The following is a 23852-nucleotide window of genomic DNA, read 5'->3' as shown; positions in this document are numbered from 1 at the left end:
ATATTATATATATAAATATATTTCCTAATGGAGATCTCATTTTTGGGAATACAACCCCTGTGTTGCCAGTATACGTTGGCGAAAGAACCAGTGAAAGATGAATAGTAGGAATGAAAATGCAGATCAGTTAGTCCATTGTGATGAATACTCCTGGAATTAAGCACTTTGGCTTCCAGTGGGGGCCGCGAGGAGGTCGATCTGACAGGTAATAATGCTAGCAATAAGATTGATAGTTTTAATTACTAACAATTCTTTCCACCCCAGTCAAAGATATCTACCGACTGTTAATGTAGTGGTAAACGTAATTTTGCCTAAGCCACTTAGCGCGTTTCAAATGTTCCTGTTATATTATTTTGCCTTTGGTGCATTTTTTGGGAAAAATACTGGTGGGATCGATAAATAAGTCTTTCAAAAACTAGAAATAGCCTGATAGAGAGGATATAAATATGTACTCGATAAATGTCATTAAATAAAAAACTAAAACGTTTAAAAATTTTATATTTTAATTTATCTACGTCTATGTACCTTATAGTCTTAATGCCTATCATGTGCTAAAAGTTATGATTAAACGAGTAACAAAAAGTTAGATGTTTATTCCTTTAAGAATTTTCAATTTACATATTTTACAAGGCCTAATGAAACAATTTTTATAAGAAAAATTAACAGTTTTCTTAAATACCTATGTTTTATCCTCAAATCCTTAACGTGTTCTAGGTACAACATGGTACTAGCCGAGGTACATAGAGTACGTTGTTATGTACCTTGGCCTTATTTACGATTTTTTCAAACTTCTTAAACACATGTAAGTATAAATTATTTATTAATGATATTTTACTGATAGATACTAAAATAACATACAACATTCAAAATATGTAAAAATTTTGTTTATTTCCAATACGTCAAATTACAGAAAAAATATTTTTCACGAAAACTGTCCTAGGTACAACTCTATATGATCCAACATGGCGATGGGTGAGCCTATCGCCGCCCCTCGAATCAATGCGGTATGTTAGCGGTATTGTCTATCACCGGGGAGATCGTTGAAAATGAAATTTTTTGTGATTATAACTCGACGTAGTATAGTACGACATTGGATCACGTCCAGGACTGTAGCTGTACTCAGCTTTAAGTTAGGACAAAAGAACTTTTTGGTAGGGCAAAAACCATAATTAAGTGACTTTGAAAAAACGAATCTGTCTAATTTTCTTGGGGCCTTTTAGTTTAAGGTAGGGCATTGCTCCTCAATGACTCCCTTTCTCCTAGCTACGGCCATGACCACGACACTTTTAAAAAATTTAAAAGGTGAACCGTCAGCTTGTTTGTTTGAAAAGAATACATTACGAGGGTTACATTATCAATGCGTTTTGATTTATTTATAATTTATAGCTCACCATGACAGGTAATGTTGAAAAGGTAAGCGCTGCGTAGTACGCTTTCAGGCTGTACCATCGGTTGAAGTATTCCCGCCGTAACAAACGCACCTCCATCGGAACTGGAAGTAGACAATTACACATCTATGCAATAGAAACATTTTAAGTACAGTGAAAGTAAATTGCTTTGTCGGGAGTTAAAAAAGCCATATGAATCATAATATTAATTATGATGGCCGTATGATCCCAGTATAAAATAAGCCATCCCTTGCTTTAACATAGGTATCGTAAGAAGCGACAGAGGGAACTTAATGGTTGAGAGATGGGCAACATTATCCCTTTTAAAGCATCACCAAAGGAAGACTTTGTACAAAAGTCGTTTGCTTGGGTACCTTTGTGTCATTTGTGGTCCTACCGTGAAGCAGTTATATTTGTATGGCTGTGTTTTGATTTGAAGGATGGGTATGTATATATAGGAGTAAATTTACAGGGTACATAGGTATAATACCTTAGTTATCAGGAATGCCAACGCATTGGTGGTATCATGGGCGAAATAGTACACTCTGACATGTTCATGATACTGTTCATGTCTATAAGCGACGGTTACTATTATCCATCAGGTGGGTTGTTAGCTTGTTTGCCATTTTAAGTTGCATAAAAAAATAACCAGTCTGGCTGCGGTTGCCAAATATGGCAACTACTGGCAAAACTTCTCAATAGGGGGAGGCCTATGTTCAGCAGTAGACAGTTAACGGCTGATATCATCATCATCGTGATTAATTTGGATGCCGCTGTATCTGATGTGTCTTCAATGCATCTCGCATTACAATCACACGTAATTTATAATTTCTGGAGTGGCTTGGTTATAAAATGCAGGTAATACGTCGAATGGCGTGCGGAAACGTCGACATCCAGGAGCTACGTAAAAATGAAGGGGTCGCATCGAACTCTCTGTTGGTGTCATTGACTGAAACACGGGGTTGTGTTGCAAGAAGAAAAAGAGTTTTTAAAGATCAGGGGCGCCAGATACTAAGGCCAACTCTAATAGGTTGCTATTCTAAGTTGTATAAAAAACTTACACAATAAAACAGGCAGCATGATGTAGGTATACATGAAAAATACAAGGCAGCTCAAACAGAATTTGAAATTGACTATTGGCGCATTTGCATCATTCCCCACATGGTAGAATATACTGCCGAGAAGAAGTGCCGTTATTAAATGATGCATCAGTTGGATCCACAGAGTTACCTGGAATGATAAGATATAATTATTTTTACATCCTATATTTTTTTATAAGAGACGCGCCACAAGTGGCGCGAGATTCCGGTCTCAGACTCGGAGCCGCCGCGAAAGTGACGGCTACATCCTATATTAAAACATATATCAATAAATACATATATTACACTAAATTTAAAGAAACTTATTGAAAATGATAGATCATACAATATGTTTGTTCAATACATAGATACTATTCATTTATTCCTATAAATATTTTTAAAAACTTATAGGTAGGTAGTTTTCGCTGCAATGTACGTAAATACTTTTATTCTTGTAGGTGACTAGCTTTATCCCGCGTCTTTGGTAATATAAAAATTTTACCCAAGAAAAAATATTTTATTCGAGGCCCTACTAAGAAATACTAACACTAAAGAATAGATTTCGTTAATACAGTATACATATTATGTATTATACTCATACATTTATAAATAAAAAATAGCAATTACATAGTATTAGTACCTATTTACTTATATCGTAATATTTTTTGTTATCTAAATTATTTCTCACGTATAGGTATACTAATTTTATTTTAGTATTATAGTGTAATAGGTAAAGATATTAGTCGATTTCGAAGAATAAGAATTAATGAAATTCCGTATTTTGGTTATTTGTTTAGGTATTTAATATCTATTAACAATTTATAGTATAGGTATATATGTATGTATGACGCTAAAGGTAGATTTAATATTTTTTCTCAACCAATTCTAGGGATATACAGTATTATAAATAATAATAACAACATCATCATGTCTCAAACTAAGTAGTTGAAGCAGCAGTAGACAAATCTGTCGTCAAATATCTATAAATTATTTACAATATAATAAATTCATTGTGGTCCGATATGTTTTCATTACATTCAGTGGATGGTTGATGTATGTAATTTCCATTGTTTTAAATTTGTTTAAATAGTGACGTAAGCGTAATTTGTATCTTCTAATTTAATGTATATTTAATTCGTGACTGTAGGATGAATAATTTAAAAAAGAGTTAAAATAATTAATTACTCTCAGTTTCATTACCATCGATTTCCTTCAGTTACACAGTAGCAATAGAACCATTTTTAGGATAAAATAGTTACTTTAAACCAAGTGGTTATATTTGTTTTTCATTCAAATTGTGTTAATAATATACAGGGTTATAATAAATAGTAACGAACCTGTTTCTAATTCAGGTGCCAATATGGCTATAACGAAAACTAAAATGCCACCTAAAGAAAAACTAGCTCAAGAGAGACTACATAAAAGAAAAAAAAACATGAGAGATTTAAAAATGATCCCGAAAGACATGTAATCCATAATTAAAAATTGTATCCCATAAAAACACCGACTTTTGATTTGTGATGAAACCATGTTCTCATTACCTACCACAGTAAAAACTTCATCGATCGATATCTTCATAAATATAGGGTATAATTTCATACGGATTGTATGAATAGAGTATACTTTTTATGTATTTTCATATGAATATCGAAAAGAAACTATTTATTTTTTTCTCTTGATTTCGTTAAATTTGCACCAAATCAGAGAAATACCCTAAACTTCTTTTTCGTATACGCTGAAGTTCGAGGAAGGTTTTTGTGTAGAGAAAAATTCTTCGAAAAACGAAATAATTTTACTTTTTTCCCTACAAACTGTTTCTAGTATCCAATTCAAACATTCCAATCAAGTAATGATGCTGAACACATCAAATAGCTTTTGACAAAACGATATTTGTTGGGTCAGCTTCATAGATTAAGCACAGTATCTGCGGTCCTGGTTAGTTAGTATATATAATAAGTTTGAAAGCCTTATTTACAATAACATTTTGAATTATAATATCGAAGAATTAGCTGTGTGGTTTAGCTATCTTTGTTTGCCTTTATGTTGTATTGAGAAACAAAAACATAATAAATATATAACTCACCGAATTCCTCTTCGTTTGTATGAACATTCTTTTAGTTAAAATAAGAAACTGATTAAGGAAGGTAGTGGGAAATTCCATTTTTTGCATCTGCTCTTTAGCAACGTGTTCAACGAATATCCTTTGTATGGACTCGTCGGAGTGTAATACGGGCTTCCTGGAACATTAAGTGAAAATTTAAAGCAAGTAACTCTGGGCAGCTAAAAGTTTGCTCAGCTAAAACCTGAGCGAATTTTAATTCTTATAACATTTATTTTCACTGCATAATTTTGTAAAGTGTGTGCATTTATTATGTAATATTTTTAGTGTGAGAATTTTATTTTATGATGCTTGGAATGGTGCACAGGCTATATAAATTATGTGAACCGCAGCATAGATTGTTTATATTAATCATAATGTAAAAGATTTGTATCAGCTCATCATGCGTCGTTATTTCTGAGGACTAAGGTGTTTTTTTACCATATACGAGTATGATTGATTTAGGCTTCAATATACTTGATAGCAAGGAATTAGACCGGCTTTCTACCAGCACTGTCCCATATAGTAGCCATGAACCTTTCGGACTAAGGTATTTTAAGAGATGATAATGGACTGGTAATCTTGCTTGTGCTAACGGTATACGCTGGCCACCAGTAAAGGATGACAAGTGAAAATGTAAATGCAGGTCAGTTCGTCGTGATGAATATATCTGGAATTCAACACGATAGTTTTTTAATAGGTGATAATGGAATGGTATCCCCGCCCGCGCTATTGGTATACAGTGGTAGGGCATCAGTGAGGGTTGATAAGTGACGATGAAAGCAGGTCAGTTAACCCATCGTCACGAATTCCATTAGAATTAACCACGATGGTTTCCAGGTGGAACCGCGTGGAAGGCGACCTGATAGGGAGTATTGCTAGCAATGGGTCAGTTAGATCTCATTATTAACAATCCCATTCCCCTCAACATGATGATTTCCAGGGGGTATTAAGAGGTAATCGACCTAACAGGTGATATTGCGAGCTGACTGTATTAATTTGAAGGGAGGGTCTATAGGTGAATATGCCAGTGAAATTACAGGGCACAGAGAGAGAATAACATCTTAGTTCACAGGAATAGCAACGCATGAGTGGTACTTTAAGCATACATTATCATGCTATTATATTTTTATTTTTCCATGTCGATTTTGTTGTTGTACATATCTATAGGCGATGGGTACCACTTTACATCAGATGGGCCGCCAGCTTGCTTGTCATTCTAAGTGTCATGAAATAAGGTATACTCACTTTCCACCGCGAGTTGTCATTCGATCTTGTTTCCGACATAGTTTCCCGTTCTGGCACAGTTCTGACAGCTGGGCTGGTGCCTCGTCTTCTCCAAGCAGTGTCTCCAGTACGTAGTCAGCCGGATTATGAGTAGTGGGACAAATGTGGCCTGTTTCTGCCAGGTAGGGTACCAGAAGTGGAGCGGCGCCCTATAGAAAAATTATTGAGTAATCAGTAGAGGATATCTTTAGCAATGAAATATTATTTAGGTATACATATATATCTTAAGTTATAATCTGATTAATACTAAAAACTTTGTACTAATTTATATTTCCAATTATTACTTTGGTATCGGGAAACGCAGTTAACAGACCGGAATTAATAAGTAGGATATCATAATAAATTGATAAATCAATCTATATGCAAACTTTATCATTTAAATCTATTCAGCCATTTAAGCGTTTTCATATAGTATATAAAGAATAGAAGTTACAACTAGAGACAACTACAACTAGCTGATATCAGATATCTACATATTAAGTTCTTTTGGACATTGACGACTACTGTATCGCCTATATCAGTCGGATATTTATATTCATTGCGAGTGGTTTCTCCTTTTCGATATTATATATATCTGTTAATGGCCAATATATACAATATATTTATATTATTAGGAACATTAACTTGAAAGATAGCGGTAGACTCGTCCGTGCAAGTAGATTTTAACATGCTCGATGAGACTCGGGTAGTTTATCAACTGCCTGTGTTTACACTATTAGATTACGAGTATAGTCATATTTATTGCAGTTTTTATTAGCAGGATAACGAATTTTGAAAAAAGGACACTTTATTAAATAAGCCAAGTATAATAAAACAGGTTATTTAGATTTCTATTCCCTAGAGTAGGTAATACTGAGTAGTCGCAGTATTAAGATCCACTATGCTATTACACTAGTCCCGGCAGTCGGAGGATTCGAAATAAACTGAGAATTTTAAATTCCACTTGGGCCTCCGTGTATAAAGTTAGCAAGTGATTTTAAGTCTCTCGAAAACCTTTGACTTGTCTAAATACGTAATGGTATAGATAGATTAGTTCGAAGATATCAAGATCGAAGCCAAACATTTAGGGATTTAGGCTGACCTTTGAACTTTCAAATTAATGTTTCATTTTAAAATTATTGTTAATTGATTCATAGTTTGGTAAACAAGTAAACCAATAATTTGGGACAACATGTCTTATCAGGTCGATCTCTATACAGTTCCTCCTGGACACCATTATGGCTAATTCTTGTGCAGTTCGTCAGGATGGGCTAATTGACTTGCTTTCATCCTCACCTATCATCTTTTACTGGTTCCCCATCAGCGTAGGCGAGATTACCATTCCATTATCAGTTATTTAAAGAAAAACCTAATGTTTTGGTAAGCCTACTCAGAGGCTTTCATATATAAACGGACAGTGATCTAGAATTTTGTGACACTCGTACACGTGTACTAGTGGTATGGATAAAATAAATAAGTAGGAACATAGGATTGCATGTTGTCAGGTCGACCTTCACCCGGTTCTTGTTGGAAACCATCCGGAATATTTCCTTTTACATTCACCACGAGTACTGACGTAACTACATCCTCATCGTTTCGTCTTCCACTGTTGCCTTATCGTTTTATACCATTTACCAAACCCAGCATTTTTATTTACATCCTTTTAAAAAAACATTTAACAAGAATTTTATTACGTGGAGACTCGATTATCTGGACTTTATACGGATTCGGGATTATTTATATTGTCAACCGCGATCAAAAAACTTTGTAGTTATATTCGTAAGTACTAAAATGTGTATATAATCTCTTAAATATTGATTGTGATTGATAAGTTTTTTTTATTATAAATTTGAACAAATACGTGTACGCGGACGAGGTAAGTTATCTTTCTAGAGCTAATCATCATCGTCATCTCAACCTTTAACTGTCCACTGCTGAACATAAGCCTTCCCCTTGGGGGGTTTTGCCAGTAGTTACTACGTTTGACGGGGGGTTGGCAACCGCAGTTAGGCTTGAGAGATGTTTAAGAGAGACGCTGCTGCCCATCCCTCGCTCTCCCTTAGTCGCTTCTTACGACACCCACGAGAGTGGGTGGCCTATTTTGTGCTAGAACCATATGAAATCTAATAATTAAAAAAGTAATTTTTCCTATATTCAATTATTTGAATGCCTTACGACAACAACTAGTCTTGTTAATTAAGTCTATACTATAAATAAACTTATGTATAAAAAGTACTATCTTATATATAATACTATCTTATGTATAAAAAGGAAAATAGTCTGGAAATGAAGTAAATAATATTATAAACTTATTAAACTGTCTATAGGATGAGGTATCAACGTTTAATAGCTGCTAACAGAGCCGTTAATATTAACCGTTTCACCGTGAAATGATGGCTCAATAATAGGCTGTCATAACTTCAAGGATAATCATTCTAATCCCACCCAGAATAACGACAGGCACGACATAAAAGGTTATTAGGTATATTATTTATTTAAAACCAATTATAAGGGTTTATGCAGTATGATTTAATACGTTTATTGTATATATAATATTAGCTATTTAATAGTTTCATATTTGTTTAAATTTTATATTACTTATATATCAACTCCTTATATATGTGAAAGTGCGTTTGTTATGTTTTGATGCCTTAAGGGTTCAATCAAGAATTACAAAATTATATCATATGCGTGGTATTAATAGAGTTAGGTAATGCAAAAAAATACCTTTATATATACATATGATAATGGTGTTATATGTATACTTATTTATATTTGGTTTAATTTAGGTTAATACATAAAGATATATTATGCATCATATCAGCCCTTAACCGTCCGATGCTGAACATAAGCCTCCCCTTTGGGGGATTTTGCCAGTAGTCGCCACGCTTGGCAGGCGGATTGGCAACCGCAGTTAGGCTTTAGAGATGTTTTAAGAGGGACGCTGCTGCCCATCCCTCGCCCTCCCTTAGTTGATTCTTACGATACCCACGGGAAAGGAAGGGTGGTCTGTTCTATGCCGGGACCACACGGCCAATATAGAAAAATTATATTTCAATAACTATTATCATGATCATCATCATTATATCAGCTGTTAGCTGTTCACTGCTGAACATAGGTCTCCTCCATAGACTGTTATAAGGAACGGTACCATTCCTTATAACGGTTTACCATTGGGGGGATAATTATAAACTACAGAATATATTAAATAACTATATAATACTAATAACAATTACGATATGAATAGATACACACCAATACTTAAATAATGAATAATAATAATAAGAAAATACGTACCTATCGTGATACAATTTCAATGACTGGATAATATTGTAACAGATCCTTAGACTATTTCCAAAGTGAAAAAAGTGTTGTCCTCCTACTTGCTGAGCCCAACAAGGTCCATAATTGAAAAGTTATCTACTAATTATATTATGGAATGCAATAAGAAATAAATAAATATTAAGTAATTAAAAATTTTAAAATGATGGTTGAACTCATACCTTCTACGCCATGCTGAAGCTAGTGATCTAACCAGTCGTAGTACCACTACACTGGACGCACTGTGACGGTTCGCCTATAGTACAATAGGTTTAATACCATAAGTACATAGAAAAGAAACAGGGGTTCCTATGGGTGACCGCTGCGAAAGCTGAGCTATTTAATATAAACAAACTTTAAAGTCAAGGTTCACAATAGCGTACAGAGAAGACGTTACCATATATGAAATATTGACACAGAAGGGAAACTCCTTTGATGTGTTTTCAAAGTGTAGTGGATGTCCCAAGAAAATTAAATAAATTAAACAAAAATATATTATATCTTATATATAACCAAATTATAGTTTACCTTTTATCATCAGGTGTAAAAAGGATGCATACATCACAGTTTAATAAGGTTTATGAGAGTCTTTAAAGTTTTATAAATTCGATAATCAATTTAATAGAAAATACCAAAATACATTAACATATAATTAAATTGAATTTGAAGAAAAGTTCAGTTCGAATAATGGGCTAAATCTGATTATTGAAATATCTACCCTTCGGTGAGATAATCTATGACGTTACTAGATGAAGAGAAAGAAAACAAAAAAAAAAAAAGAAAGGGACGGCAGATCGGCGGGCGCGCGGGAGTCGCTTTTTAGGAATTGCGCAAAAAAAAAAAAAAAAAAAAAAAAAGAAAAAAAAAAAAGAATCCGGTGAGCTTGTTCCATTTATTACTACGTAGTTAGATTTTTGACTGTGATCACAGGCAAAGTTTATACTTAATATTTTTCCCAACAACTATTAAAATACGTATTTAATCGAGTCCATATACCTTTAGGTAATGCGTATATAGTTAAATGCAATCACATTTGAACAAAGATCTACATCAATATAATTTACGTAATAATAATACATACTTACGTTATTCTACTCATATACAAAATTCAATTATATGGCTGTTTGATAGAAATTCATCGATTTGACTCAATATTCTAATTGTCCAGTTTTGGCAAATACTTATTGAATCAACTATAAAACTATTATAATACTAACTAAATTCATATCTAGTTACTATAAATTATTTATTTATTGAGGATAAATAGACTGAGGTGGCTGTGGTCTGGTCTCATTGCTGGGGAAACAACCATTGATGAGACAGAGGGGTTATTGAGTGGCGACTCTGTATATGCAAGTGTGGTGAGGGCTGCCTCCATTGGTTGGAGTGACTGTTTTATGTGTATTATGGGGACTCGGTGGGTGCAGGAGTTTGGGGCCGTTCCTATTGGCAGTCTATGGGGAATTGCCTGTGTTCAGTCGTGGATTGGTGATGGTTGAGACGATGATGATGATGGAATAGTTGTATTTATTACACTATTACAGTGTTGATTTGGAACACCTGCTCATGCTTAACGTCTCATGGTAAAGTGTTTTCATACCATTGCTCGGTCAACTGTACTAATGATTCTTTTGTATACTTTTAATTACCCATGATTACATGTGGGAATTTGTTTTACACCAGATGTACAGAGAAACAGCTTAGCTGTTGCAGGTGATTTTATGTGAATGTATTACTTTTAATACATTAATGTGTTAGTAGATAAATTCATGTAACGGTGGGATGTTTATGGTAAACAAGCCTGTATTGTTTAAATAGATATTTTGTCTTGATTTATTATAAACTTTAATATTGATTTTGTTGTAGTAAACAAGCTGATAATAACAATTCTGTGTGTATTACTGATTACTAATAATATTTAATTATGCTGATATTATAGGTGTGGATTTATTTCCTAATGGTAATAAAAGTACTAAAAGATTCTCTGACTATAGTTACTCTTAACTAGGTATGAGGTTCAGTATAAAATTGGTACTGTATGATACTTGTGAAGCTATGTATTTTACTTATATTTAGAAAGGAAGTTGTCCCGGCGATAAGGTTTGTATGTGTGTTGTTTGTTCATGTTATATAGACTAGACAAGTTCAGACAGGGTTAATATTAGTGAATATTTACTGGATTTATATTTAATATACATGTTTGGAATATTTTATGGGAATAGTATGGAGATATACAAGTAGTAAAATATAATATTAGTATTTTATAAATTTAATTATTGAGTTATATGTTTATGTCGGACTGTATCCAAGGAGATATTATCCTATTGATATCAAGTTAGGACAATTACTTTAAATATTAATAAAGCAAACACTAACACTGATTATTCACTTCTTTAATAAATTTACATTAGAGGTTAGGAATCAAATAGATAGCATATTGGGAAAATCTTCACCACACATGTATTTGAGGAATGTTCTTGATAATTAGTACTGTATGTATATATTATTGCAAGTACAATTGCAATAAGAATGTTAAACTTCTAATCTTCTGTTCATTCTTGAATTTGAAAGTAAGCTTGGCTACTGATATGAATATAAAACTGTAGCATTACTGGATACTATTAATTATTTCTGGTGTAAACCATGATTATTTATGTCACTGATAATTTAGTTGTATATTACGGTTGATATATGATGATTTTATATTTAGTTATATTAAACAAATACAAATAAACAAACTTGCTAGTATTTGTTACGTTGACAGTTGTGATAGATAATCAAAATTCAATTCAATACATCAATACGTCATTCAATACGTCATTAATGTGACAGATGTCAAACAAAAGGAGATTATACACGTTATGATTCTATATCTAAGTCTATAGAAAATTTATATAATTTTCTGTTATTTTATAATACCTGTAGGGGAAATATTGGAATTATTTATATGAGAAATTTCACTTAAAATGATATGATAATTATTTAAAGACCTAATTTCTTAGGGATTTAATCATGATGATTTAAACACTAAAACACTTGTTTATCTGAGAAATCCTCTTAGTAAATAGGTTTACTAAGACACTAAATGGAAGTAGATATAGTATAACTATAGTACAGCTACAATAATTGTATGGGACTTACTGTCCTTTCTATACAAATATATATTTAATCTATATCTTTCACATTATAATTATGCAATATATTGCCTCTACTACTACAACATACACAAATAGGACTTATTGTCCTTCCTATATACCTATATATAATAATTGACCTGGCACTTTAATGTGTAATTTATCAGTATTTATGACAACAACCAATTAGGACTTATAGTCCTCTCTATAAAGCTACATAATTATTTAATCTGATTATTTCACAATGTGATTAATCAAACCTCTACAAATATTACAAAAAAATCTCTATTACTCTCAACACAATAATAGCTTGTTGGACTTAGTGTCCTCAAACTTATAGAAAACCCAACTGGTTATTTCACGAGACGTTGTTAACTTGTGATTAATCAGTGTCTTTTAAAGGACTTATAGTTCCTTTAGATATATCTCTCTGAATAAATAATTGGTTAATTCACAATGTGGTTAATCAACAATAATATTATATATAATTAACTGGACTTATAGTTCATTCAATAGCACTCATTACTTTTAGTAGCTCTCGACCTATGTGTTGGACTACTCGTTCTTAGGCTCCGGCCTAATCAACAGATTTAACTTGAACCTTGAGTATTCTTGGTATTAAGTAAATAATATTAAATTGACAATGCTATGTTATGATATAGCAATTATCAACATTATATGGCTTGGCCAATTCCAGGGTGTGGAAGGTATCCCCTATCACACAAATCTTCATCTCTATCGGACTGTCTTCACAGGTGATCTCTAATGTCACATTATAGGGCCGAAGGGTTATGTCCCAACAAAGTAAGTTCTGGTGTCTGGGTGATCTCGCTTCTTGGTCTGATCTCTTGTGGAGCCGAAGGGAAACCCCATTGAGTAAGCTCGTAACAGGGTGACGCTGGGAAACAGTTTCGTACTGTTAGTGGGTGATCTCTATGTCGCCATATAGGACTGAAAGGGTCATCGCCCATGAGTAAGCTCTCGTGTCGGAGTGATCCTGGGATTTCAGTTCCGATCCGTTTGCCTCTGGCAAGCACTAATTTATACTGGAAGCATCGTGGGGCTGGTGGAGCCACTGTAATGTTGAAGTAAATGTACTTATGTTTGGTTTGGAACTGAGAATACTCATTCCCTTATTACCATCAGAGTGCATTAATAAATAGTAATACCCTTCCCTACCTTTTTGGAGGAAGAGTTATAGATAGTTGGAAAGTCTTCCACTGGTCCGGGCGTGTGAGGGGCCCGACCGCTCCCCCATTTTTTTATTATTACAGTTATTCTGTAATTTACTATTAAATTAACATAACTTCCTAGTTACATGAATTATGAGTATAATTCATTAATTATTCTTAATCCTTAAAGATTTATCAATCATCTTTATTATTTAACTCCTATCATATACCAATTAAAGAACCTTTTGGTTATTACACACACAACGGGTCCTACATTACTAGACGATCACACATTTATTTATCTGGCCAGATGATCAAGTGTTCTACTATAAGATCTGTTCAATATTAAGTGTTTATTGTAAGGGTTTATATGATTCATAGGATGTTTGGGGTGTATAAGGCAATATAGGTATGGGATTATATTGAGGATGTTAGGTCATTCTTTAGGGTAGGTTTTCATTAGATTTTCATGGGATTTCATTAGGTAAAGCCTTCGTAGGCTTTTCTTAGGCTTTGTAGGTTTCCATGTGTAGGTTAGTTTAGAGGGTTATTATTATAAGGAGTGCACAAAGGGGGGGACCATCACAATTGGTGCCGTGACCAGGATTTAATTGGTTCATGGCTATTTACACATATCAGATCAATAAGAGCACTTGGTCACAATTGGAGCTTGTGACTTCAGGGATTGGTTATTAAAAAATGAAGGAGTATAAAGTTAAACAGTAATATCTGCTAATAGTATAACTCAAAACCAACTTTGATGATTATGACTAAATAATTATACCGTCATAGATCTAGGATTTGGACCTAATTTCATTATCTCTATGTCTATAGGTAAATAGCCTATTTTACTGTTATTTTATGTTATTAGGATTTAATTTATCAAATTCATTCAATCGTTACCTATTGAAGTCAATTGTACAACAAATTACATAATTTGGTTTTTTTTTTCTCATTTACTCTATATCAGTTGAATAAATTATATTAAGAACTACACTAATAGGTACATAACAATAGCAGCAAAGATAGCTTGCTACGTTATACTCAGTTCACACTGATCTAATTTTATGCTATAGGACACATTTATTATTCTTTTGCTTCATTAATTCTCAATTGTTACTGAACTATTAATTTAACATTATATTAATTTTATAAACAATAATTATGCTATAATGACTTATACATAAAATTTATTAATCTCATTTTATTATTAAAGAAATAAATTAAGATGAATTAATGACATTATTTATTTCTGAGGAAATATCCAATTGATTTTTATTTCATAAACTTTTATGATGCAGTGACATTGATTTTATATATATATAAAAAAAAATCAAATATTATATAATTATGATTTGATTTTAATTTAGGATGTTTAAATAGCTTATACAATGTTTTATAGGGGTTTCAAATTGAAAGTTAGACGTTTCATAAAAGATCATTAAGGTTAGTTAGGGCCTTTAGTTACTTTATTTGATTACCTAAATTTGAAAATTTAATTAGGTATTTTCATATTGTTAAATTTAATTCCAACAATTTATTAGGATGCTATTATAAATATTTTATTTAGTTTTCTTCACATAATTTCTTTATTTCACTTTACAATTATAGTTCAGATTTTATTTGATTATTTACTTATTTTGACTTAGACACTTTATTATATAAAAAAAAAAACCCCTTATACTTATATCAGAGGGAGATTTTGTAGGTTATTTATTCAAGTACACTCTTTACATGCCTAAGTATTTTACATACTTAGATTTTGCGCACACTTAGTTATTTAGTTCTTTGTAGTTGCACATAACACAAGACATCTGTATCTTTTGAAATAATAATTTATTGTACAAAATAAATTAATTGATGTATCTAATATAGTTGGTTGTATTTATGTTGGGTTTGCTGTTGTGATCTTTTGGAGGAGGCAATGGGGGGTGTCTATCTACCTATCTAATGTGGTTACATAATATTTTATTATAAAACTTATTGATCATGTTATTTCTGAGAGTATTAAGAAATAGTCATTGGTAATTTAAGTATATTAAAGGAATTTCTTATAATAAGAGTTTTAAACTATGGGGGCCGTTTGTATTATTTTATGCAACATATTTATAGGAGTCTTAAAATTGGGGGGCCGTGCAAAATTTGTCAGACAGGGGGGCCGGTGGTGATTAATTTATTATTTATATAAGCTTTACTTCTATGATTAATAAATAAAAATTAAATTTATTTGAATTTTGTTACGGACTAGTATTTTTTTTATTCAATGAACACTAGGTTATTTCTTAGATGAAATATGTATTTGTGGTTACTTAGACGCTTCATAAAGTTTTATTCGTATTGTTTAAATTTATTTTAACAAATTTATTTGAACATCTTCATTTTAATATTTAATTAACTTGGGATTTTATCTAATCATTTGTTTACACTTAGACAATTATTTTAGGATTCCTTTTTTTAAATTTTTTTACATTTTAATGCTTAGATTTTTTCACTTCATTTCGCTTTAGGTTTTCTATTTAGGCTCTTTCGCTTTGTTGATACATTACACTCATACATTTAGGCTTTTAATTATGAACTTCCATTTAGATGTTTTAACTCGTATCTTTTAAATAGATACTTTATCTAAATTTACTGATACAAATAACGTATCTATTAGGTTCTTTACTTGAAGCTCTTCACATATTTAGGTTTTATACATTTAGACTCCTCACATACTTAGGCTTTTCATATATTTAGGTTTTATAGATTCCTTTACACACATTTAGGATTGTATTCATTTATGCTGTTTATGATATTGTAATTACATGCATTGAATTTAATACATATAAATAAACGAGTATAAAAATTTTAATTATAAAATTTAATGGATTCACTCTATCATTACAGCGTATGCAAATTAATTATAAATAATTATTTACAAATCTATTCATAAATAAATATTATGCTTAATTATTAATATATTGAGTAGAAATTTTAAGGCTATTCATACACATAACATTCAACAACACATAACTTCGGGTTTAAAGATCCTTTTGATACTTTTATTGTTTTGAGTCTTAAGAATGTCAGAGTGTTATGCTAGTATCGATGAATCAATGAAAAATTTAAATGATGATCTTAAGCTCTGTAAAGTTAAATTATATACACATATGTGAAGTACATTTTTAGGGGTGGAAAAAAAAATTGTAACAATAAACTTATCTTGTTGTAATTATCAATCCGGTAAACTCCTTGATAATTAGGGGGCCGGATGTGACGGTTCGCCTATAGTACAATAGGTTTAATACCATAAGTACATAGAAAAGAAACAGGGGTTCCTATGGGTGACCGCTGCGAAAGCTGAGCTATTTAATATAAACAAACTTTAAAGTCAAGGTTCACAATAGCGTACAGAGAAGACGTTACCATATATGAAATATTGACACAGAAGGGAAACTCCTTTGATGTGTTTTCAAAGTGTAGTGGATGTCCCAAGAAAATTAAATAAATTAAACAAAAATATATTATATCTTATATATAACCAAATTATAGTTTACCTTTTATCATCAGGTGTAAAAAGGATGCATACATCACAGTTTAATAAGGTTTATGAGAGTCTTTAAAGTTTTATAAATTCGATAATCAATTTAATAGAAAATACCAAAATACATTAACATATAATTAAATTGAATTTGAAGAAAAGTTCAGTTCGAATAATGGGCTAAATCTGATTATTGAAATATCTACCCTTCGGTGAGATAATCTATGACGTTACTAGATGAAGAGAAAGAAAAGAAAAAAAAAAAAAGAAAGGGACGGCAGATCGGCGGGCGCGCGGGAGTCGCTTTTTAGGAATTGCGCAATAAAAAAAAGAAAAAAAAAAAAGAAAAAAAAATGGCGGGGAGTCGTGTTTTAGGAACTGCGCAATAAAATAAAAAAGATAACTGGGATATAGAGCTAGGAGTGACTGGATCTATGAAGGGGTTTAAGATCTTAGTGTATCACTATCGATTAAGTGTGTGAAAAGAGTCAATGGAAGACTGGAGAATCCGGTGAGCTTGTTCCATTTATTACTACGTAGTTAGATTTTTGACTGTGATCACAGGCAAAGTTTATACTTAATATTTTTCCCAACAACTATTAAAATACGTATTTAATCGAGTCCATATACCTTTAGGTAATGCGTATATAGTTAAATGCAATCACATTTGAACAAAGATCTACATCAATATAATTTACGTAATAATAATACATACTTACGTTATTCTACTCATATACAAAATTCAATTATATGGCTGTTTGATAGAAATTCATCGATTTGACTCAATATTCTAATTGTCCAGTTTTGGCAAATACTTATTGAATCAACTATAAAACTATTATAATACTAACTAAATTCATATCTAGTTACTATAAATTATTTATTTATTGAGGATAAATAGACTGAGGTGGCTGTGGTCTGGTCTCATTGCTGGGGAAACAACCATTGATGAGACAGAGGGGTTATTGAGTGGCGACTCTGTATATGCAAGTGTGGTGAGGGCTGCCTCCATTGGTTGGAGTGACTGTTTTATGTGTATTATGGGGACTCGGTGGGTGCAGGAGTTTGGGGCCGTTCCTATTGGCAGTCTATGGGGAATTGCCTGTGTTCAGTCGTGGATTGGTGATGGTTGAGACGATGATGATGATGGAATAGTTGTATTTATTACACTATTACAGTGTTGATTTGGAACACCTGCTCATGCTTAACGTCTCATGGTAAAGTGTTTTCATACCATTGCTCGGTCAACTGTACTAATGATTCTTTTGTATACTTTTAATTACCCATGATTACATGTGGGAATTTGTTTTACACCAGATGTACAGAGAAACAGCTTAGCTGTTGCAGGTGATTTTATGTGAATGTATTACTTTTAATACATTAATGTGTTAGTAGATAAATTCATGTAACGGTGGGATGTTTATGGTAAACAAGCCTGTATTGTTTAAATAGATATTTTGTCTTGATTTATTATAAACTTTAATATTGATTTTGTTGTAGTAAACAAGCTGATAATAACAATTCTGTGTGTATTACTGATTACTAATAATATTTAATTATGCTGATATTATAGGTGTGGATTTATTTCCTAATGGTAATAAAAGTACTAAAAGATTCTCTGACTATAGTTACTCTTAACTAGGTATGAGGTTCAGTATAAAATTGGTACTGTATGATACTTGTGAAGCTATGTATTTTACTTATATTTAGAAAGGAAGTTGTCCCGGCGATAAGGTTTGTATGTGTGTTGTTTGTTCATGTTATATAGACTAGACAAGTTCAGACAGGGTTAATATTAGTGAATATTTACTGGATTTATATTTAATATACATGTTTGGAATATTTTATGGGAATAGTATGGAGATATACAAGTAGTAAAATATAATATTAGTATTTTATAAATTTAATTATTGAGTTATATGTTTATGTCGGACTGTATCCAAGGAGATATTATCCTATTGATATCAAGTTAGGACAATTACTTTAAATATTAATAAAGCAAACACTAACACTGATTATTCACTTCTTTAATAAATTTACATTAGAGGTTAGGAATCAAATAGATAGCATATTGGGAAAATCTTCACCACACATGTATTTGAGGAATGTTCTTGATAATTAGTACTGTATGTATATATTATTGCAAGTACAATTGCAATAAGAATGTTAAACTTCTAATCTTCTGTTCATTCTTGAATTTGAAAGTAAGCTTGGCTACTGATATGAATATAAAACTGTAGCATTACTGGATACTATTAATTATTTCTGGTGTAAACCATGATTATTTATGTCACTGATAATTTAGTTGTATATTACGGTTGATATATGATGATTTTATATTTAGTTATATTAAACAAATACAAATAAACAAACTTGCTAGTATTTGTTACGTTGACAGTTGTGATAGATAATCAAAATTCAATTCAATACATCAATACGTCATTCAATACGTCATTAATGTGACAGATGTCAAACAAAAGGAGATTATACACGTTATGATTCTATATCTAAGTCTATAGAAAATTTATATAATTTTCTGTTATTTTATAATACCTGTAGGGGAAATATTGGAATTATTTATATGAGAAATTTCACTTAAAATGATATGATAATTATTTAAAGACCTAATTTCTTAGGGATTTAATCATGATGATTTAAACACTAAAACACTTGTTTATCTGAGAAATCCTCTTAGTAAATAGGTTTACTAAGACACTAAATGGAAGTAGATATAGTATAACTATAGTACAGCTACAATAATTGTATGGGACTTACTGTCCTTTCTATACAAATATATATTTAATCTATATCTTTCACATTATAATTATGCAATATATTGCCTCTACTACTACAACATACACAAATAGGACTTATTGTCCTTCCTATATACCTATATATAATAATTGACCTGGCACTTTAATGTGTAATTTATCAGTATTTATGACAACAACCAATTAGGACTTATAGTCCTCTCTATAAAGCTACATAATTATTTAATCTGATTATTTCACAATGTGATTAATCAAACCTCTACAAATATTACAAAAAAATCTCTATTACTCTCAACACAATAATAGCTTGTTGGACTTAGTGTCCTCAAACTTATAGAAAACCCAACTGGTTATTTCACGAGACGTTGTTAACTTGTGATTAATCAGTGTCTTTTAAAGGACTTATAGTTCCTTTAGATATATCTCTCTGAATAAATAATTGGTTAATTCACAATGTGGTTAATCAACAATAATATTATATATAATTAACTGGACTTATAGTTCATTCAATAGCACTCATTACTTTTAGTAGCTCTCGACCTATGTGTTGGACTACTCGTTCTTAGGCTCCGGCCTAATCAACAGATTTAACTTGAACCTTGAGTATTCTTGGTATTAAGTAAATAATATTAAATTGACAATGCTATGTTATGATATAGCAATTATCAACATTATATGGCTTGGCCAATTCCAGGGTGTGGAAGGTATCCCCTATCACACAAATCTTCATCTCTATCGGACTGTCTTCACAGGTGATCTCTAATGTCACATTATAGGGCCGAAGGGTTATGTCCCAACAAAGTAAGTTCTGGTGTCTGGGTGATCTCGCTTCTTGGTCTGATCTCTTGTGGAGCCGAAGGGAAACCCCCATTGAGTAAGCTCGTAACAGGGTGACGCTGGGAAACAGTTTCGTACTGTTAGTGGGTGATCTCTATGTCGCCATATAGGACTGAAAGGGTCATCGCCCATGAGTAAGCTCTCGTGTCGGAGTGATCCTGGGATTTCAGTTCCGATCCGTTTGCCTCTGGCAAGCACTAATTTATACTGGAAGCATCGTGGGGCTGGTGGAGCCACTGTAATGTTGAAGTAAATGTACTTATGTTTGGTTTGGAACTGAGAATACTCATTCCCTTATTACCATCAGAGTGCATTAATAAATAGTAATACCCTTCCCTACCTTTTTGGAGGAAGAGTTATAGATAGTTGGAAAGTCTTCCACTGGTCCGGGCGTGTGAGGGGCCCGACCGCTCCCCCATTTTTTTATTATTACAGTTATTCTGTAATTTACTATTAAATTAACATAACTTCCTAGTTACATGAATTATGAGTATAATTCATTAATTATTCTTAATCCTTAAAGATTTATCAATCATCTTTATTATTTAACTCCTATCATATACCAATTAAAGAACCTTTTGGTTATTACACACACAACGGGTCCTACATTACTAGACGATCACACATTTATTTATCTGGCCAGATGATCAAGTGTTCTACTATAAGATCTGTTCAATATTAAGTGTTTATTGTAAGGGTTTATATGATTCATAGGATGTTTGGGGTGTATAAGGCAATATAGGTATGGGATTATATTGAGGATGTTAGGTCATTCTTTAGGGTAGGTTTTCATTAGATTTTCATGGGATTTCATTAGGTAAAGCCTTCGTAGGCTTTTCTTAGGCTTTGTAGGTTTCCATGTGTAGGTTAGTTTAGAGGGTTATTATTATAAGGGGTGCACAAAGGGGGGGACCATCACAGCACGTAAATATATACATAAATAATAAGACTTAAAAACATTTTCTCTTCAATTTGAGCTTAAAATGTAGTAAAAGTTTGGTATGTTACATTTATAGTAACAAGTTGTAAATAAGAAAAAAATCCTCCGAAGAAATATGTAAATAGTTAGAAAAGTTTTAGAGGTGAAGTTTGAAAGACGATCGCACTAAGAAGCACTACGAGCTCTCGAGATATTTAGAGAGGATGAAACGGAAAACTTTTACTTCAGTCACTACATAACTCGGTTTACCCGCGGTTTAGTTGAAATTTGTGTCGAGAAATTATTAACAGTTACATTTATTGTTTAATACAGAATATTAGTTTTTTTTTCTACCAACTTCAAAAGATGGAGGTTCTCATTTCGTTTGTGTTTTTCTGCGTTTGTTAACTCATTCTTCATGTTAATTCATTCTCAACTTCGTTAGTAGTTAGTAACCGTTTCGAAAAATTCTATTTTATCTGAAAAGATATACTTAGATTTTTTCCATGGAAATTTTATTAAAATCAGTTTAGTTTCAGTATAGTTTAGTTTTGTAATCAAAATAATTGGTTTTGTCACAATTGAAGTCAAAATTATAAATTGGAAATTTCGAAGCCAAATGATAGAAAAGGCAAGTTGTGTTAATTTTTTTTTTATTGTTAGGGAGGCAACGTGCAGACAGTCCACCTGATGAATAGCGGCTACCGTCTTTTTTTGCATATTTCTCTGTGTGTCTTGTATTTCGTGGCTTAGGTTTGATCTTTAATAATTTTACATTTTTATTGTCATTTTTTAATAGAGCTCTCCTTACATTTTTGAAGGGTAGGATATGACCAAGAAATTACAAGTAATAAGGCGTAACAATATAATTCTTAGGAATTGCAACGCATGGGGCGCACTATGGGCTACTCATTCATGTTTATTGGTGGCGGTTATCGCTTTCCATCAAGTGGGTTCTCAGCTGTTCTATTATGTTTTTTACCTGGGTATTCAAAAACAAGAACCGTCGGAGGTTTTAATGAAACAGAGAATGTGGGATTATGATTTTATTTAAGTGCTTTTTTAGCGAGATACAAAGCGAGACTATTTTTATTATCACTATGAACTAAAAGAATTGTCGTGGAAAGACTGGTAACGGCAAATATTTATAAAGAGAAAAAGCAGAGAATATTTTCATGTTAACAGTGGAATTTCTCGAGTTTAAGACATGACGGAATTAAACTTTGTTGTTTAAAATTAGCCCGCATCCAAACAAACACTCATTATCTCGCAAAATGCCGACGTGTTGTAATGTAAATATCTAAATTTCAACTTTGCTTATAATCTGTACAATTAATGGAAGGATCAAAGACGGTCTCATTTGAGTTTCTGTCTCGTCAAAATAGTCGCCACAAAAGTTTTATGTCTGATGAGCTCAATGACGCAGTTAAACGCGGGGCTATACTCGCATTTCTGAATTCGAAACCGATTTTGTTAGTTGGTTAGTTAGCATTGCTCTATCAAATATCTAGGATCGAGGGATGATATTGTTAGCAACCGTTTAGCGATCCCACTGAGTGACTGACCTCCACGTCGTGCACCATGGAAACCATCGTGGTTAAATTTTTTTTTATACAACTTAGTCTGGCAAACAAGCTGACGGCCCACCTGATAGAAAGTGATAACCGTCGCCTACAGACATGAGCAGTACCATGGACATAACATGAATTCATAAATGTCTTTATGAATTGATCACGATTAGTCAGACAGATATGCTTTCATCCTCATTTCATTTACTGGGTGATGATAAATGATAGATGAGACCATTCTATCATCACCCATTAAAAAAAATACTAACACTAATTAGTATTTTTTTATTTATTATTGAGAAATAATTCTTGCAAGAAGTAATTTACAGTGGTACCCTGCATTTTGGTTGTTTTGTTAAGAGAGGGATGGGCTGAAAACCAGCGCTGTGCAGCTGTTCACATTGCGCTGGGACACTCACAGCATCCCCTGAGCCGGCTCCTTTTGCCGGGTGTGGGACACTTTTTGTATATATTATTTGTATTTTATATTGTAATTGTATGGCAATAAATGTTTCTATTCTATTCTAACAGCAGTGGATTATCCTACACTACAATTAATAACTAATCATGTGCGAGACACATCCTTATGTCAAAAGATTCTAGACTGCTATCGTTATAGTAAGATACCGAAGGGTCTACAATAAGTTTAAAACTGTTTTAAAGTACACTTATTGAACAAAGCCTATTACACACTACACAATTACTTGAATGACAAATGTGCACGGTATTTATAACGTCCATGTATTTTTTGAATTTTTTTTATGCAACTTAGAATGGCA

At 32.2% G+C, this 23852-nt stretch overlaps 1 protein-coding gene across 1 annotated transcript in view; it reads right to left on the bottom strand.

The window, feature by feature from the left end:
• LOC113512403 (ATP-binding cassette subfamily G member 4-like) overlaps positions 1-23852 on the bottom strand; it is a 108843-nt gene that overhangs the window by 5997 nt on the left and 78994 nt on the right. Inside the window, exons 6-9 of the mRNA XM_026896283.3 lie at positions 5814-6001; positions 4551-4704; positions 2450-2618; positions 1392-1492 (exon numbers count right to left, since the gene is read on the bottom strand). Of these exons, the coding sequence (XP_026752084.1) occupies positions 1392-1492; positions 2450-2618; positions 4551-4704; positions 5814-6001 (612 nt within the window). The remainder of the gene's footprint in view (positions 1-1391; positions 1493-2449; positions 2619-4550; positions 4705-5813; positions 6002-23852) is intronic.

This window comes from Galleria mellonella, unplaced genomic scaffold (genome assembly GCF_026898425.1).
Source record: "Galleria mellonella isolate WM207_F2 unplaced genomic scaffold, CSIRO_AGI_GalMel_v1 utg64, whole genome shotgun sequence".
NCBI lineage: Eukaryota > Metazoa > Arthropoda > Insecta > Lepidoptera > Pyralidae > Galleria > Galleria mellonella.
This window is presented reverse-complemented; position numbering and strand designations above follow the sequence as displayed.